The sequence below is a fragment of the Papaver somniferum genome, unplaced genomic scaffold (genome assembly GCF_003573695.1).
Source record: "Papaver somniferum cultivar HN1 unplaced genomic scaffold, ASM357369v1 unplaced-scaffold_114, whole genome shotgun sequence".
NCBI classification, from domain to species: Eukaryota; Viridiplantae; Streptophyta; class Magnoliopsida; order Ranunculales; family Papaveraceae; genus Papaver; species Papaver somniferum.
The window spans coordinates 1284288-1304643 of record NW_020620381.1 but is presented as its reverse complement, the minus strand read 5'-3'; the positions used below and the strand labels follow the sequence as shown (position 1 = coordinate 1304643).

At 37.6% G+C, this 20356-nt stretch overlaps 1 protein-coding gene across 1 annotated transcript; it reads right to left on the bottom strand.

Moving 5' to 3' along the window:
• Positions 1 to 10301: 10301 nt before the first annotated feature.
• Positions 10302 to 13275, bottom strand: LOC113328650 (wall-associated receptor kinase 5-like). Its single transcript, XM_026575691.1, has 3 exons — positions 12291 to 13275; positions 11998 to 12198; positions 10302 to 11747 (listed from the first exon to the last, which is right to left on the bottom strand). Exons 1-3 carry the CDS (start codon positions 13171 to 13173, stop codon positions 10477 to 10479), a joined length of 2355 nt encoding a protein of 784 aa, XP_026431476.1. The 5' UTR covers positions 13174 to 13275; the 3' UTR covers positions 10302 to 10476.
• Positions 13276 to 20356: the final 7081 nt, after the last annotated feature.

Below are 20356 nucleotides of genomic sequence, written 5' to 3'. Positions count from 1 at the left end.
TAGAGAAGGGTGCGGAGAGATTGGGAGAAGTTTAGAGAACCACAGAGTCAAAAAAATCGAACTTGCAGAGAGACCACCTGCTGCTGCTGCTGCCATTGAAGAACACTGAAGAACACGAAGAACGGACCTGCACCAGCAGTCGTTCTTGAACATTCATATCCATATTGGTAGTTTCCTATGATAATCGGTCGATATTCATGAACACGTCAACCAATTGTCCTGAATATGTGTTTTCTGGTCGAGGAAAAGTTAGCTAGAATCGGTAAAATCTAATGCCCACATATACCGATTATGGTATGGAAGAGATACCAAGTTTTCTATATGTTTTTTTTTTAGTAGAATCGTATTATTTGAACATTCACATAAAACAATTATATAGCCTTGAAGGGAAAAAAATGCATGATGAGTGCTAAAAAGTGCATATTTCTATATCTTTTTGTTGGCATTTAGCTCATCTTTTGTGCATTAATTCTACATTTTATCCCATATTCTGTATTTTCGTTGTTTTCAAGAATAAATACTTTTCTTAATTAATTTTGCATTTTTAGGTACTAAATAAAGCCTGGTTATCTCACGGAGCGAAAAGAGCAAAGGAACGGCAAAGACTCTCGCTAGGAGGAAGCGAAGAATGATGTTTGCAAGAGCCGGATCAACGAGAAGTGGGCTTGAAGAGGAAGAATTGTTCTTAAAGAAGATATGGGCTTGGCATACCCAAGGCCCAAAACCCTTACCCAAATCCATTTCCTTTATCCATACCCATTTCCATGAGAGCCGTCAGATTGGATCCATCTTGTCATCCAACGGTCGCCTCATCATTGTGCATCAAAATCCGAAGCTCCTGTCAAACACCATAGTACCTAACTCCATCTGAAGCCGTCAATTTTGTTGTATCTCATAATCCAACGGTCGCTATATACCTCTCCATCGTAGCCGTTCGATTCAATCTATATGGGATCATCCAACGCTCTTTACTCGATGTTCATCAAAGTTCGCTATCCCCGCTTCACACCCTAGCAACCGAACACCTACACCCAAAACAGACAAACCCTAATCTCATTATCCATCGAGCTCTCTTCTCCCCAAATCCTCTGCAACAACCATCCCCCAACAGATCTCTGCAACTCCATCTCCTCACCCTCTGCGCCACCACCACCATGCCCTGCCACTCCGTACGAACCACCATCACCTCCCCTACCTCAAACCCATCTCCCTAGCCTAGTTATTTTCCCCATCTCACAACCACTGAAACCCTAGGTTTTGGGGTGAGTAAAATAACTCGAACTAGGGAACAATTAGAGCAGCATAGGCGTCAATTGAAGGCATAGAAGGACCAGAAGAGGCAGAGAAGAAATGGGTCGACCGTTTTGACTGATTTGTCACATCAAATTAGGTAAATATCTAACCCTAATTTTGAGAATTTGGGGGAAAACATTGAATAACCCTAATTTTGAATTCTGGGTATAAATAGAAGGTGTGGGTGTGTGTTGTAACCATCTCTGGACTAGCCAGTAGAGAATTGAAACAAATTTATTTTGATGCAATTCCAATTTCAGTTCTTCTTATGCAGTTAACAGTGAATGTGTGCATGTTGTTTTCAATTATCTCGAATGTTGAGTGTTGCTTGAATTATCATACTCAATGAATGTTATTGCTAGTTACATGTTTAGCATGAGCTAAACTGCATTAGGCTGAGGCTCAGATGAAGCCTAGTGCATTGTCAAATGGTGAATTGCTAGGATAGTTATCCTGATGTCTGTTTTGATTGAGCAATGGGAAGAGATTGATGCTCATAGTGCCTGTGATTGATTGTTCTGTCAAAAGACAGTCAATGCTAGGGGCGAACTAGTGAGAAAATTAGTTTTCCTCCCATTCTAGATGTATGCATAGGATTTTCAACTCAGCCTAGGATCACATTGCTTGGCTAGGACACAAAGGTGGATTCTAAGCCCTTAGCTTAGCCACAATCCCTTTTACAGTCACTTAAATTCAGTTCTGTTTTGCTTCCTGTTCAGTTTATCTCCTTACCTGTTTTGCTTGTTTACTTTCTTGCAATTTGTAGCTGTTGTGCACTGAAATCAGTGCACAAACTCACCCCTGCCCTTGGCTCACAGCCTTGGTTCCATGCTGTTTTGTCATCTTTGCTTTGTTAACTGTTTTGGTTCTTTGCAATTACCATATTACTTTGCCTTGATCACTGCCATAGTGCCTTGTCTCCATTGCTAGCTTAGGAAAATTTCTTGTATGCTCCCACTCCCTGTGGACTAATCCCTTGCTTACTCTCTATACTAAAACTTCACCTTGTATACTTGCAAGTTTTGTGTGCAACCCCATTTTCACACCAATGCGCAACAATCGCTTTATATGTGATAGGAAAACCCCGACTGCTAGAATCGAGATTTAGTTCTGTATACGTGTGTAAGGACTCTCAAGCTCGTCAACGCTATTAGACTAGTCAAGAGACATATTAGTCGATAATAACTCGATTAGTTTAACAAGAAGGTTAATTAATAGGAATTAATCTAACAACGATCTAGATACGAAACTAGTACTATTGGATATATCTCGAAAAGTTATACGAAATGGACTACTCGCACGCGTTATTCCGACACTGGGTGAAGAAGATTTAGCAAGTTGTTTTCAGAGGGTAAAATAATAATTTTGGATATTATCCTTGTGGCTGCGCATATCAAAGCGAGTGGGTGTCTCAGCAAATTAGGTCGGCCTTATCTCCATATCGTGAAGACAACTCTCTTATTTTCTCTTCTTTTTAATTCATATTCTTTCTTCTTCTATTTCTCTGTTCTTTCTCTTCCTCTCTTGTTCTTCTTCTTCTGCGTGTGTTTGAGAAATTAAAAGGAAGTTCTGTGATCGGCAGAAGGTAGAGAAGGTCATATTGTAGTTGGTGGTAATGGTGTTATTGTCTTTGGTTGATTCAGACTCGAAGAAGGAAGTGAATTAGAAGCTAGGGTTTCTGAGTTAGGAATTGATCGAAGAATTATGTGGATTTGAGTTTGAAGTGGATCAATTGATGATGGGTTTTGTGTGTTTGAAACAAGTGAGAAGAGTTAGTTGTTGATTTAGGAATTCAGTGAAGATATGAGAAGATTAGGGTTTTTCTGGAGATTGAATTAAGGTTCGAATGGTGATGCAGAACGAAAGGAGTTGGTGTTTAATCGAAGTTCTAAGTTGATTCGGTGATGAATCGATGAGCTAGGGTGTTATCAAGATGAACTGGAAGTTGGATTGGTAAAGAGAATTAAGGATGGGTTTGGTCTATTGAGGAACGGGATGAAGTCAATTAAATGTTGGAGTTGTTCTAGGGAGGAATTGAAGATATTAGGGTTTGTAAAGAAAGTCAGGGAAGATGAAATTGGAGATCATGAAGCTATTATGGTTGGTGTGTGAGCATAATAGTTTGAGGTAATTGCTTCTCTGAATTAATTTAGTAAGTCATTTAATGTTTGATTGAATATATTGAGTTTTATTGATTAGAATCTGTGATGAGATGAAGATGGTTTAAGTATCTTGTATAATTCACAGTATATAAGAGTATGAAATTAGTGGTGATAATGTTGGTGAAGTTGTGAAGCTAGAACTGTTATGGTTGAATAGTGAAGCTGTGTTTATATTATATAAATGAGTTGCTGCAGATTTTAGTTGTGGTGCTATAAGGTGCGGGGATGAAATGAGATGATGTTGTTTCTGTATGAATGTTTACGGTGGTTGAGGTTTTATGAGTATTACAGGGAGAAGAAGGAGATGATACTGTTGTTGAGTCTGGAAGAGACAAAGTTATATGTATGCTTTTAAAGAATGTAACTACAGATGTCTTGAAGCTACATCTGTAGCCATTGGAATTGCTAAAGAAGTATATTGTAATGGAGTCTGTTTTATAGATGAAATGAGTATTTCCCTGTGTAGATGTAATTGGTGTTGAGTTGGTGATTTTGAGATCGAGTCTGAGGCAGGGGTATGTGATGTAGTCGAGTGTTACTCAACTAATAGTGGTATTAAGCTTTATGTGTTACTGTTTGAGTGTTTGAATTGGGTTTTTTGTGGCTGTGATATTAAGGATTAAAAGTCGAGATGAACTGGAATGAATTGAATTAGAACTGATATGACCCAACATGAGAAGTTATGTGAGTGAAGTATTGGAATGAGGGTTAGATGTGTGTATGGAGTTGAATCTCTCCTGTAGAAGCTGGGAACCGCAATTGCAGGTAGGCATAGTCTTTGTTTGTAATTAGAATTTGAAGTTTGTTTACTATATATGAATTGAAGTTTAAATGATGAAGAAGAAGGATATGTTGTAGGAATTGAAGCTGTAATAGTTTAGACCTTGTGTTGATTTGTCAGTCAGATGTCAGACTATTCTGTTTAGCTGACTAAGTTAATCTAACTGAGTTAGATATAACCTGACTTACCTGAATCAGTCTTGTTGACTGAGTTGACCTATTGAATCACCCGATTTGACTCAGTTAGTTGACTGAGTTAACCAGTTGACCATCTTGACCTGGACTTGACCTTGGATGGACGTTTGCCGTTAGTTGACCATTTAGACCAGGCCTTTGATTAATGGACTTGTTTATTGGACTTGGTCTTTGGATTATTTTCCTATTTTGTTGAATTGGACCCTTATGGTCAGATTTAGTCTTTGGTTCCTTCTACAAAGTTATAGATATTCTTAAGACTATTCAAATGGGCTTAGAACCATTAGATAGACTTGTATGATTCTTGTGTGAGCCATTTTGGATAGATTCTTAGACTTCTTGTGTGATTAACAGTTAGTCTTTATTAGAACGATCGATTCAAAGGATAAACCAGTGGATCGTGGATCTCGAGGTAGGCATGGCTTGTCATCAAAAGAGGTGGGAATACTTTTAACTCTTTTGAAACCATTGTTGTTTCTTTTACAAAAGTTTATGTTTAACAAACTCATGCATTGTCAGTTTGTGCATTTCATGCATTGTTTAGTTTTTATTATGATTGTTCAGTTGATTCTTTTAATCTTTCCATGAATTGGAAAGGACCTGTAATGTTTTGTTGTCAATATGAATAGTTATGGGAAATGAGAATTTCCACGTGTGGTATATATGATACGCTCCTTCATCTATATTTACATGAATTCAGCTTTTATGCTTATTAGGTGTGGAACAACCCGACATCAATATAGCTATGTAGGTGTGGAAAAACCCGGCATCACTAATATATATTATTTGAAGAAGGAGTTTGTCCATATACATTGTTTGTGCATTTCCAGTGACTTAGTCACTTTGATGTTTGGGAAAACATGAATTGTTTTCCAAATCTTGCTCATGATTTCTTTAAAGTTAAATGTTATTCCTGCTGGGCACCTATTTTGGGATGATGTGCTCACCCTTTCCCACTTTCAGTTTCAGAGACAGATCGGAGTTGCGCTACGAAAGCTTTAGAGGTTGAGTTCGTTAGTTGGTTAACTTCTACTATGTTTATTATGTTGTATATTCTGTTTGTAAACCAAACGACTATTGTATATGTATCATTTGAGAGGAGTTCTTATTTATATATTTCTGAGCGGGGTTAGTTATTGGGTTAAGTTTTGTAGCAGATTTATTAATTGAATGTTTAAGTAAATGATTTAGATTCTTATTGCCTCTTTGTTTAGTCAGCTGCTAGCTTAGGGGGCGCTACAACGTGAACCGATTTTGTATATGCTTAGTGAATTTCAAAACACCAATCTAGAATTGATTTACGAGTGCATTAACGTAAACTAATTTTGGTTTGTGTTTCGAAAAAAAAATTAAAAAAAAAGTTCAGTTGTTCGATGTTTTGGAGTTCGATTTACATTTTTTTTTAATCAACAACCTTCAAAAAGGATAATGGTCTTCCTCAACAAATGGCATAAACCAAATAGGAGGGACGGACCGGTACTTAGAAGACTTTTTGTTTTTTTCCTACTTAACAAGTTCATGAGTTATAGAGTTACAAGTTCTAGGTTGAAAAGTAAAGATACATACGAAAAGAGAAGAAGCAAAAAGTTGAGTGTCTTTAAGGATAACATGAGTTATGGGATTTCCATCAAAATTTCCATAAAAAAATTGATCAATCAGGTCTTTGGCATCACTTTCAACAATGATATGAGTAAGATTTAAGTCCACTACTTTCTTCAGAACAACCCAGATAGCTCTAGCTTCGACCTTTTTTGCAGATTCAACTTTAAAAATAATGGGAGCACAAAAAGAAGCCTTGCTGGAGAAGTCCCTCGTCACATAGATCGCAACATTATCCTTAATTTTTAATGTCACCATAAGCTAACATCAGTATTGTTATCCATCAAAAAGTTGGGGGAACCCGTGAATCACTGATTTACACATTTCCGCAGGATAAATACACTCTGCCAAGGAGGAAGAGAATAGCTTTTTTTTAGATAAGAGATTATATTGAGATTATCATTTTCAAAAATCACATGAGAAAAACCATATGTAGTTGTCATTTCCATAGCTTCTAACAATGCCCACACTTCAGCTTGATTCACATTTTTGATTGACATCAATTCCATCTAGTAAAGAATGAGGCCTGAAGTAAGCATCAACGTAAAATTTATAAAAACTCATAGGAGGAGGCTACAAAGTATCATTCATGTAATTTCTATCTCTAGCTGAATAATGCAAATTATGACTATTATCTGAAGTTACTGATGCAAAGCAATATGATGACTGACGTGATGAATGACTCTGTGTAGGTTAGGAGTCAAATAACTAAAGATTATTCTACACCTATGTTTCCAAACAAATGCATGATGCAGAAAATAAAATGAATAAAGTTTGAGGTACCAAAGTTATTTATAGGAGAATCCTTTAGCTGCCAACTTTGAATCAAAGATAAAAGAGTAGTATGTTGCATCAAAGAAGAAAAGTGCTGAGGTATAAAATTTCTCCATATAGCTTGAGTAGAAGGAAAATAAAAGAAACAAATGAATAACATCATTTGTACAACCAGTATTGTAAAGAACACAGTGTTGGGTAACAGAATCCATGAGACGAAAAAGACGATCCTTTACAGACAGAGCATCGTGGAGGCTTTTCCATAAAATTTTTTGGAATTTATACGTCCTCTTCAACTTCTAGAATTGAAGCCAAAATTGAAGTTACATGTTTAAAGACATATTATTTGGAGAATCCTTATCAAACAATATTTTATAATTTGAAGAAGTGGTAAGGTAGTGAAATGACAAACTAGAGTGTCTTGTTGAGCAAGATGAATGGGTATAGTTAAGATATAATTAATCTGATCAGTATTGAAAAGTTGTCGCAAAATATTTATATTCCGTTGAGCTGCAGCTAAATCAATCAACAGAGAAACCCATTGTAAATCGTTTATATGCATATTATTCCAATCTTGAATAGCAGAAGACGTCGAAGGAATCCAGTTTCAAGTCCAAATGTTGATAGTTGAACCATCACCCACTTTCCACTTTCCATTTAGCATTTTTCGTTATTATTTGAAGACCAAAACATAAACTTTTCCACATCCAACTTGAGTTATCTGTCACATGAGGAGGAGAATATTTCAGTTCAAAAAAGGAAAATATTTCCCTATTAATATTTTAGCATACAGTACATCCTGATTGTGAATCAAATTCTAGGCCATCTCGGCTAAAAAAGCTACGTTATAGTTAGTCAAGTTTTAAGTCATAAACCCCCTTGGCGTTTAGGAACTTTAACTTTATCCCAAAAATTAGGTTGAGAAACGTTGTGACCGTTGAAAGCATTCCACCAATATTGTCTTTGTATTTTATCCATTTGATGAATGGTGGATTAAGGAACATTAAACATTTGCATCTGATATATACCCATGGAACCGATAACATGATTTACCTGAATTGTTCTGTCACCTTGATTGAAAATATTGTCGTGCCAACCTTGAAGACGATGATTCATGTTGTCTAGAATTCCCTGGAAGTTTTTCTGTCGAGACCTATGTAACAGAGATGGAGTACCCAAATATTTATCTCCAAGGCCCATTAGCTTCATGTTGACAATGCCAGAAATAACTCTTTTATGAGGTTGATAAGTATTCTTACCAAAAAATATATATATTTTATTTCGGCAAACTAGTAACAAATCTATATATGGGTTGAAACAAACACCCAGGGCTTGGTATGAGAACCTTGTGGAAATTATTCTATCTCTGAGTTTCAAAATGTCTCATGCAGATACTTGTTTATTCATCCACAAGGTTGGTACTCAAGTCACAATTATGCTAGTGTATGTGTAATATATTTTATTAACGGGATCTTTTGAATCCTTCTGCGATACAGTCATCTCTGGTATTCAAACATATTTTCCTATCAAAGATATGAGCCAAGTTCACTACTTTCTTGGTTTAGAGGTAGAAAGAAATACTGCTGGTATGTTTCTTAACCAAACAAAATACACACTTGGTTTACTTCATAGAACCAACATGTTGGGTGCAAAGCCTTGTTCTATTTCTGTAGTTGCTGATGTGAATATGAGCAAGCATGATGACACTCCTCCTACTGATCCTTATGAGTACATATTCCTAGTTGGTGCTCTACAATACATTACATGGACCAGACCTGAAATTGCTTATTCTGTCAATCAAGTCTGCCAGCACATGCAATCTTCTAGTGACATCCACTTTGTTCCGACAAAGAGAATTCTTAGATACATGAAGTCTACTCTGGATTATGGTATTGTTTTCATTGGTTGCTAGGGGTGTGCATAAAATCCGGAACCGCGGATTTTACCCGTAACCGTCCGTAAAATTGCGGTGAAAACCAATCCTCAAGAGTCTATGGTCCGGAAACGGATGAGTTCTCAAATCCGCAAGGTTTAGCGGTTTGATTGCGGTTGGTTTTGTAAATCCGCGGATTTATCGACACCGTAGTATAGTAATGGAACTTAATAAAATTACTAAGGATAATATTGATAGTTATAGTTTCAGTTTGTATAATACGTGCATCAATGACTTGATCAGCTGCAAGGCCGTATGATCTTAACAGGGTACCGTAACCACCTCCACTAAAGTGGCCAGCAACACCAACAGTCAGGCAAACACCTGGAGGAAACCTAAGTGTTCGGCTTTTAGCTGCAACGTTATAATAAACTTCTCCTATAGTTGCATTAGATTAATCTATGCAGTTTCATTTTGTACATCGACAGTAATTGAACGAAGATTGTTTAAATCAACAATAACGAATGGAACGTCAGATAGGTAAGATAGACCATAATAATCGTGCCCGCCACTAAGTATCTTGATCTGCATGTTGTTCTTTCTCGCACAAATCACCGTCGCTTGAACATGATAAGATAGATCATCATAATCTATGTAAGCTTAATTAATTTGAAAAAAAAATTTGAATGTTGAATTTTCTTTTTCCAGGCTAAATCCGCGGTTAATCCGCATCAGGTCCGTATTATCCGTTGATCCGCGGATGTGAAATCCACGGATGATTGGGCCGGACACGGTTGGATTTTTCAAATCCGCAACTTTAACGGATTGGACGCGTGTGGACCCTAATCCGCAACCGTCCGTCCCTTGCACACCCCTATTGGTTGCAATCAATGCATTTCCAGATGCTGATTGGGATGGCAACCCAGACGACATGCTCAATACAAGTGGTTTTTGAGTCTTTTTTAGTACTAATCCCATTACTTTGGAGCTCCAAAAAGGTCATTGTTTCTAGATCATCTACTGAGGCTGAATATAGGTCCCTTGCACAAACTGATGCTGAGGTGATATGGGTGTGTCACCTACTAAAAGATCTTCACATTTTTCTTCCCTTCACTCCAACCATTGGTGGTGATAACATTGGTTCTCTCTCTGGCTTCCAACCCTGTCAATCACAGCCGCATGAAACATGTTTCAGTGGATTTTCACTTAGTAAACTCCAAATCTATCAGATTACACTACATCTCAACCAACTCTCAAGTTGCAGATATATTTACTAAGGGTCTGTCTTCTACCAGATTTGACTTCCTGTGCAACAAGTTGAGTGTCTCTTCAACAGCCCAGCTGAACTTGCGGGGGGCTAATAACATATCCTGTTTGTTTCTTTCACAGCTGTAATGAGCTGTATGGTTTGTCCTGTGTGTTTCTGTATTCTGTATTTAAAGAAGTCTTGTCTGTGTGTTGTAAGCAAGCTTTTGTCGAGCAATAATAAGAAACTGTTTTCAATATTTCCAAATTCGTCCTTAGTTGTAACTTGTGATCTGCAGACAGGATTTTTTTAAAACTAGGTTTATGACGTTACATGTGATGTTTGGTGGTATTTCGTGTTAATTGTTGGACAAATTATGATTTGTGGTGTACTCTTTCACCTCAATGAGATTTATCTTGAAGTTACAACAATAGCTATTCTACGGAAACGTATTCAACTCTTATTTCTCTTGAGTTTTACAGAATTTTTATATCAGAAACAGAAAATAGGGGAACACACAATGCATGGGTTTTTCAATGCGCTGGATATATACATTAACGTGCTGATATCCCTTTGCTACTATCACTGATTGTTGGTATGCTGTCTGTGTAAGATAGTAATTCAGCTGATTCTAACAAGAGCATGTGTGCTTCTTTGCTTGCTGTATTCCTCATATCCTCATTATCATCCAAGACCCAAGGGTGGTTAGAGGACACCCTCGTTATTCCGTGCAGCACCATTACCACTTCTTTCATTGAAGGTCTGTTTTCTCCCTTCATTCTTAAGCATTTTTGTGCTAGTTCAGCCATTTCTTGAATCTGTTGGTGACCATGTACACTACTGACCCGCTCAATATCATTTTGTACCAAACTTTCATCAAGAATCGCAAACAACCTGTTGGTTTTCATAGAAGAAAGGAAATAACTAGCCAGATTCCTATCCTCTTCATGTCTGTGTGGAGAAAACACGGCTTTGCCGGTTAGCAATTCCACAAGAAGAACGCCAAAGCTGTAAACATCACTTTTATCTGTCAATTGGCTTGATTGCATGTATTCTGGATCCAAGTACCCAAATGTACCTTGAACTACTGTGCTCAACTGAGCCTCATCGGTTGGATTTAACCTCGAACCTCCAAAATCTGCGACTTTTGCCTTGTAATCATCGTCTAGAAGTACATTACCTGACTTGATATCTCTGTGGATTATGGATATGGAAGCTTCAGAGTGCAAGTAGGCTAATGATCCTGCAACTTCCGAGGCTATCCTTAAACGATTTTCCCATGAAAGAGTTGCAGAACCTTCACGACGTTCATGTAAATGTTGGTGAAGAGTCCCGTTAGCAATATACTCGTAAACTAGCAGAGGAACTTCGCTTTCTAGACAACAACCCAAGAGATGAACCACATTTTTGTGATTGATTTGTGATAGAACAGCGATCTCGTTTATGAATTGCTCATTTTGGCTCATATCTACAATTTTCGTCTTCTTAATAGCAACCACTTCCCCATTTGATAAGGTTCCTTTATACACTGTGCCAAACCCTCCACGGCCAAGAATTTGACTTTCGTGATAGTTGTTAGTCGCCTTGCGTAGCTCATTCTCAGTGTATATTTTAGCGATTGATCGGTGCTTCTTTTCTCCTTTGACATTTCGACTAGCCTCGATGTCCTCTTCCCGTTCATCAAGTAGTTGGTTTAAAATCAACCCACCATTTTTCTTGAAGAATTCCTCTCTGATTTCCATGTGCTTTCGTTTCTTATACCCCCAATATATCCATAAGCCGATCACCAGACTCACAAGTAGAAGAAATAAGCCAAGGCAGGCCCCTGAATGCAATGAAAAGTTTAGAAATCCAGATTACTATTTTGCCCACATTACGGACCACGTCTCTTTTTTTAATAAATTTGGGGACTATTTCTGTTTTCATATTTGCTTCCTAGGGTTGAATTGGGAAAAAAAAAGTATTATCCAGATTATTATTTGCAAGATTCTTTGTGTGATAAAAGAAAACAAAAAACCAAACAGACCTATTTTTCTGAAACTAAGAAAGTATTATAATTTAGAAGCACCGCTTACCGATAACAATCTTGTTAAGGTTATCACGCGGAGTAATTGGTGGACTCCCAGGAAGATTGATGGGAAAGCAATCTGTAAAATTATCATCTCTGACTTTAGAAGTATATCCCTTGTTGCAAGAACAGTTGTAGCTCCCTTCTGTGTTTCCGCATTTACCTTTATCTCCACTGCATACCAGTAGCTTATTACATTCATTGATATCTGTCCCGCGATAAAGATGGGTCAGTTCAAGATATATGTTGCAATTTTGAGATCAATTCATAACTGACAGTAGAAATCAGTAAATATTATACCTTGACAACCACCAGCAGTAGTACTGTTTAGATAAGGATTCCCTGTATAGCCCCATCTACAATTACATCGATATCCTCGAGTTCTATTGCCTGCAGGGTCTATACAGTCAGTGTTAGGTCCACAGACATAATTCGCCGAGTTCTTTTGAGCTTCATGGCATGTCTCATTACCAACAGTCCAATCAACCACCACCGGAACGCTTTTATTTTTGAAATCCTTGAGATACGACGAAGAATAATGAAACGAACGTTCTTCGATTAAAAAAGCGTAACTGCACGGATTGACAGTCGGACTACTTTTATTGTTGAACATTCTTCCAACCCTTAAGTTCAATATTTGTAGTCCGCCTCGGACGGAAGCCTGGCAACAACCTACGCCATCGCAAGACCCATCATTACTGGCATCTTCTATTTTATTACAGGCCGACACACATCCGGTACCAGAAGATGCATAATTATCTTCTAGACCTAGATATGCCCAGGTATTGCAACCCAAACCAAAGAATTTGTTTTTGGTATCAGAGAATGTGAATTTTCCGAACTTGCCGGTCGAGAAACCCGCGAACTCCATACCTGGACAATACCTGGCTACGTAGACTTCGGTTGTCATCTCTCCGTCGGGTATTGATATATTTGAAATATTAAAGCCTGGGGGATTAACTGGCTTGGTAGAATTCTCATCGCAAAGTATTTCGAAATACCCATCCATGAAACAACCAGGACCAATACCGAAGGGGTAGGGTATGCTAACATCGCCGCAGTGATCTTGGCAACCACGCTTGCTTATTACTTGGGAATCAGTGATCGGTATTTCCGATAAACCCAAGTACATCCATAGTAACAAGAAACACTGAAACTTTACAAAATTTCGCAGCAAAGCCATGGTTTATTAGTTCGGTTGTTTTATTTTCTCACTCTTATAAATCATAAAGACTTGAACATCTTAATGCTACAGAACTTGTACCAATATCTATGCACGCGAAACCATTTCATAGCCACCACAAACTTCACAATCACTCATCTTTAATATTTATTTTTATGTGTTGAAAACTTGGAAGAAACGTCAGCCTAAAGTAACAATATGATTATTGGACGGGTTCTTCGAAATTCTAATTTATTTGTGCACTCGTTTTCAAAAGTATGGCAACCCACATGAAGATGGCGGATGAAAATATTGACGAATTCAAGAGGCAAATGAGTCACTCTGAGTGTTCAGTTTTGTAGTCAAAACCATCCGAATTAGAAAACAAATATTAGCCATGACTTGGTCTTTACCTTAGCTAGTTGTTAATTATCCAGTGGTAGATGGAGTGTCTACATTTCAACGGACGAAATTTCTTTGATGGAGTTTTCGACAGAGAGAGATGGCTAAGAAAAAAAAATTGTTTCTGAAGTGATAGACGTTTGTACTTGTTAGATATTTAGTATTAACCCCTCTAATTTATTATTAACCTCTCTCTCATAACTCCTTCTCTATATTATGCCCCTAATTCTTTTATAAATGCATCCTATTTTGTATCTCTAATTATCCTTTAGACCTTTGGTTTTGTGCTGCAACATAAAGCCACCCTAACAATTTAAATTTTTCTGCTGCACCCTGGACGTGCTGCCCCAAAGAAAGGCTTCGATTCCCTTGCCTCAGGGCCGGCCCCGGTGTCAGTAGACTGTAGATTGGTCTTACATAAAACCATTCTCCTAATAAAATCTCTCTTTCAATCATCACAAACCATTGCTGAGCTCACTCTATACTGAAATGGTTCCCTGACAGTAGCTGGTTACCTGACCATTGGTTTCACATGCAAATCGGGTTAGATGGCGACTTGAGTGGAAATCTTTTCTTGCGAATACGATTCCATTGCAACTCGAATCAAGACTAGAATATGATTAGTCGAAAATATCAACATTTTCTCATTGGGGAATAAAAAATCCTACTTGGACGGTTTTTGAACTGCTCTATATTGCAAAACACATTCTCGAAAATGTGAATCAAACCTTGGCATTCAGACAATAGAGGAGCTTGGATTAAAGATAACAAAGCGCGATTGCTGAGAAATCCATTACACGGGGAAAAGTGTACATTTATTTTTTGAATATACAAATTTATGTTACACGACTTTCTTTGTTGACTAAAATAGTAAATTGCTGTATTACAATTCAAAACTCCATTAGAGGTTTCCCCAGATGAAAAGTGAAACCCACTGAGTGTGAGAAAAGGTTATACAAAATCTATTGTATATGGTTGGGATCGGATTTAGGAGAAATGAGGATGAGAAATAGGTGAATTTTTTTTTTTGTTGGTAAAATTTTATTGAATGTAGACTGGTCTTACAGTAACCTTTAAGTTGTTTATTTAAAAAGAAATTGGGTTGATGCGTGAACGTTATATTAAAATTTAAACCGCAACGAGGTCTATCACATGCATGAAGGAACCGTCATTTCGACAAACATGAAATTTTCTGGGCATGCATAACAGGACAAAATAAGGTTATTAGATAAAATCTGCGTAGCGCGTCACCTTTCCAATCATTTTTTTTATAATAAGATGAAAAAACCCAACTCAATTTTCTTGAAGAAAATAATTGTTTATAATAATTTTTTGAAACAACTTTTTTTTATTTCTGAAAATAATGGATTTTTTCAATTTTGGTTAAAATAATTAAACATTATAATGGTTACCAAACACATACATAATCCATTATAAACTATATAATGGATTATGTGCTGATAATCCATTATCATAATGGTTACCAAACAACCCCTGATTATTAAAGATTAGTGTTGAATTAATTTGGCGTCCTTGATTAGTTAATCAATTTTCATTTTTTTTTCAAATTATAAAATTTTTAAACTTTTATTTTTTCCATTTATTTTTTTAAATTTTTTTTTCTATTGTAATTATTTATTTTCTTATTAATACTAAATAATAAATAACAAACAATAAGGATTAAGATTCCTACAGAGAAAGAGCTGGTAACCTAGCAACAAGCTGAGCACCAACAACTTTTTGAATAACCGCATCTAACCTATGAAAAAGAAAACTACCATGATCACTATTAGCATCTTGACTGGCCAATCAATTTTTAAGTCTTTTCAGAAACACAACAATATCTTCTCCCAGCTCTCCCAAAGTAGTGAAAGTCCAAACACCCATGCCATATCCACGAGCAGTAGAAATGGCGTGCCACTGGTAAAAGGTGAAACCCCAATAACATCAAAGCACATATCGCGACCATTCTCCTAGTATGAACTCAATCTTCATGACACAAATCGGGAAAAACATCACGAACAAGGTCGTAACGATACTTGAGCCCGGCGTTAATAGCACAATGTAGAGGATGATTTCCCAAAACATCCATCTCCTAATTGCAACTTGGACGCAAACTACCATCACTAAAGAGTGGATGCCAAGCCGGTAACTCAATACAGATCAAAATTACTTCGTCCCATGCAGAGACATTGGTGAATCCCACTTCTTTGATGTTGCTTCTTAACAACATCAAAGTAGGTAACTGCCAACGTATGCATGAAAGGAGTGTGCGGGGTGGGGGTGGGTGGAGGGCAGTATCATTGAAGTTGTCAGTAGAAAAAAAACCCGCCAAATACGGATGAGGCTCTCTAGATCTTGCTGGTAGGTGCGGTTCTTGCAGTAACAAGCAGATTATAGGTTGTTATAACTCTGTGAGACAAACATGTCTGACCGTATAAGGAAAGAACACAATAATTGCTAGTTTTAGTGTAACACCAAAAAATTTAGCATGTCGCATGCTCAAAGATGCGCCATGGCATGAGATGAAGCTTAATCTCAAGTTTCTGTTGAGTTAGAAGGAACATTGGCCTAAAGCCAATATAGCACGGCGCATCTCAAAATCATATTCACCAAGGGCCAATGTTGCATCATCATGATGCATTAGGCCAGTTGGATAGATGGCCTTGGGCGTTGTTACGCAATCATTGTGCATAATGCAGGCTATTGGCCCAGAGCGAATATTGTATAATCATTGTGCATCAGGACGGAGCAGGCTGGCCGAGTGAATATTACGCTATCATTGAGCAATATTGAAGTTTGTCCTATGGGATGAACAGAAAATCATCTATCATTGCCGCTAAGAAGTACATGGCAACAAACAAGAATAATTAAGCAGGCATGTCAATCCTCCTTCCTTTTCCAAATTGTTGAAATGTCAAGCTAACATATATCGGGAGGGGTAGTTGGTTGAAGGTTATGCGGTTATGTGTCAAATAAGCATCATAGCTTAACCGGAAAGGTGTAAATTATGCTTAGGCCTCATTTATAGTAACCGGAACGGTGTAAATTATGCTTAGGCCTAGTTGTGTAGACTTTCTAATGGGGAATATGACTCGAAGGTATCCATGCCATGTCTCGAACTCGATAATACACAACCTTTGTGCATTTTGATGAAACGTCCTATACGGACTAGGCCATTACCATTATTTCTCGGCGACATCCTTGAAATGTACGTTTTCTTAAGTTGTGGTCTCTTCGAGGATGAACGACGATCAATGTTTAATCCTTTTAGAGTAGGGAAAGTTAGGCAGCCACAATGAGTTGCAGCATTGCTGGTCCAGCCCGTTAGCGCTCATGTCATTTAATTGTGAGATGGTTGCGGCATATTGTCCTATCATATCATTTGGCTTGGTATTGCGATGCAATAGATTATTGTGGCCATATTTTTTGAGGATAATTTCACTGGATGCTCATACAGCCTATCAAGGTAGACGTGCGGTGTGGGCGTATGCACCAATTGTGAATTGGGCATGGCCAAGAAAGTAAGCCGCATCAGTATCATTAAAGTTGTATGTAGAAAAAAAACCGTCAAATACGAATGAGGGTCTCTAGATATTTCTGGTAGGTGCGATTCTGGTCATAACAGGAAGATTATAGGTTGTTATAATTTTCTGAAACAAACATGTCTGACCGTATAAGGCAAGGACGCAATAATTTCTAGTGTCAGTGTAACACCCCAAATTTTTAGCATGGAGCATGCTCAAATATGCGCCCTGGTATGAGATGAAGCTTCATATCAAACTTATGTTGAGTTAAAAGGAACATTATCCTAGAGCCAATATAGCACCTAGTATGTCACATCTCAAAAGCATATTGGCCAAGGGCCAACGTTGCATATTCATGATGCATTAGGCTAGTTGGGTAGATGGTCTTGGGAGTTGTTACGCAATCATTGTGCATAATGTAGGATATTGTCCTAGAGCCATTATTGCATAATCATTGTGCATCAGTCCGAGCAGGCTGGCCAAGTGAATATTGCGCAATTTTGAGCAATATTGAAGTTTGGCCTATGGGCAGAACATAAAATCAACAATCATTTCCGCTAAGAAGTACATGGCAACAACAACGAAAAATTAAGCAGGCATGTCAATCCTCTCCGCTAAGGTTCATATGCAGACTATGTGCCAAGTAAGCTTCATAGCTTAGCCGGGACGGTGTAAATGATGCTTAGGCCTCATTTATAGCTGCGTAACCTTTCAAATGGAGAATATGACTTGAGGGCATCACTATGCCATGTCTCGGACTCGAGAATGCGCAAGTTTTTACAGTTTGATGAAAAGGCCTATACGGACTAGGCCATTACCATTATTGCTTGGCCAGAGCCTTGCAATGTAAGTTTTCTTAAGTTTCGGTCTGTTCGAGGATTAACTACGGTCAATGCTTAATCCTTTTATAGTAGTAAAGGTGCGTTGGCAGCCGCAATGAGTTGAAGCATTGTTGGTCTAGCACGTTAGCGCTCATATCATCTAATCGTGAGATGATTGCGGCATATTGGCCTATCATACCATATGGCTCGGTACTGCGATGCAATAGATGATTGTGGCCATACTTGATGAAGCTAGTTACAAGTCATTAATTGGATGATGATACTGTCTATCAAGGTACACGCGCAATGTGGGCATATGCACCAATTGTAATTGTACATGGCCAAGAAAGTAAGCCACATCATTATGCAAGTTAGCGGAACTTGCATAAGTCCAAAAAGAGTACGTCATGAGCCTTATTCATGCACCCTTGGAAAGAGAAAGAGAAGAGCATGCTCACAGCAAATCCCAAGCTAAATAAAGAGGGAAATTAAGCCGCAATGGCCTATGCCCAAGTTCAAGGCATGTTCTATGCCTAGAACGGACCCGAAGGCCAAAGATGCACATAAACATGCATCGGCCATAGCCTCAATGGATTTAAACCTTTTGCAGAGCATAGGGTGAGAGGGAACAATGTGGAATCTAAGTTAGTTGCATCATGCTCTTTGAGCATGCTTGCAAGGAAAAATGGACGTGCATTTCTGTAGATTTAACGCTCGGTAAGAAGCATAATTATGACGTATCGGGAAAATTATGGTATATGGGCCTTGGCGCGCTAGACATAGTTTTCTTGCCCGTCACAATTAGACATAATATAAACTCCAAGGCCCCCATCTTTAATGGGTAAAGTGCTTAAGAATTTTTAGAGAGGTCCAAAACATGCACCATCCCTAGTAATAAGATGTCTCAAAAACTGTAACAAATTATTGTCAAAAAAAAAAACCCCATACCTTGTTGAAGAGCAGCGTGGTTGGTGGTATGCATCATGAAGTACAGCTTGGATACACCAGCGCAATTACGTAACAAAAGCAGTTCACTCTAAGAGTCCTTGAGCTTCTTGATGGATGGCATTAATTGAATAGTCTTCGAATCTTTTGAGCACCATGTCACCGCAGAACTGTAAGTCTAAACTTAATTACTGGACCACCAGGTAATTTTACCCCTACCGCAGGTCTACAAATATAGAGAGGAAACATACCAACAACAAGGTTTCTAACATCCTCTGTTGGCCAGAAAACCTCCGTTATGTTTATGTTGGGATGTAAACCCCTGTGTGCTGTTTCAGATTGGATAATACTCAATGCTTTGGTTCACTCATATTTATTTAACTTTTTCTATTTTTTCTTAATTTTTTTCCTTCCTAATTTGTTTTCTCATAAAAAGTATTCCATAAAAAGTGTTTTTTACAACCCTAAGTCTTACTTTTTTGTATCTGATTGCGAGATTATGGTTAAATCGAAAAAAAATCCTGATTTTACGAGAGTTACAGAGTGAAATACATCCTACAATTGAAGAAATTATCAGTCAAAATTCTCATTGTTCTTCATTTTGTAGGTGTTGGTGAATAGTTTGACTGATAATTAAATACAAAAATTTTAGCCGAACTTCAGTTTATAAAGAATAATGCTAAGTTCGGTTGTCCTATTTTTTATCCGAATTTGCGAACCTATGTTTGGCAGTTACAGAGTTATGTTCGGCTAGTAACTTGTCAGTCGAACCTGGTTACGTTTTCGAAAATCTTAAGTTCGGCTAACAAGTTATTAGCCGAACCTCTCAGTACTTTTCATATACGAGGAACACCCAAGATTCGGATAACTCGTAGTTAGCCGTACCTATGTATGTTTTACAAAAAAATTAAATAAATTAAGATTTTGAAAAACGTTGAATTTCAACAAAATTAAAATTTTGGACAAAAGTGATTTATAAGAAAATTTATTTTTTATTAAATTAAAAAATAATTATAAAAAAAAGATATATAAGATAGGGAAGGATATTAATGTAATTCCACAAATCTAAGGAATCTTAATAACTTAACTCTTTCTAGAGCATCCCTTAAAACGATCTATAGGATAGGTTTATTAAGATGTATGCCCCAAAAATTTTCAATATACCCCTACAAATGATGATTTTTAGGCAATAAAGATTATAAATAAAGAAACGTTTCCCACCCTAATGGTGAACAGAGTTTCAAATTCGGATCACCGGTATTATCACGAAACAACTATACCGCTGGTACAATACCGAATTTTAAGTTATTAAATTAATCGATTAATTGAACAGAATTGCTAGACCTACTAAACCTCCGAGTCATGACACCTCTTCACAAGATGGGGCCTAAAAATGACCCCTTGCTAATCGAAGAGAACCTTGCCCACCTTCATGGGGGGAGGCGGTATGTCCAGAATTGAAGTTTGAACCACCAAATAAAACCTAGTTCTAACCGTTATCAACGAAAG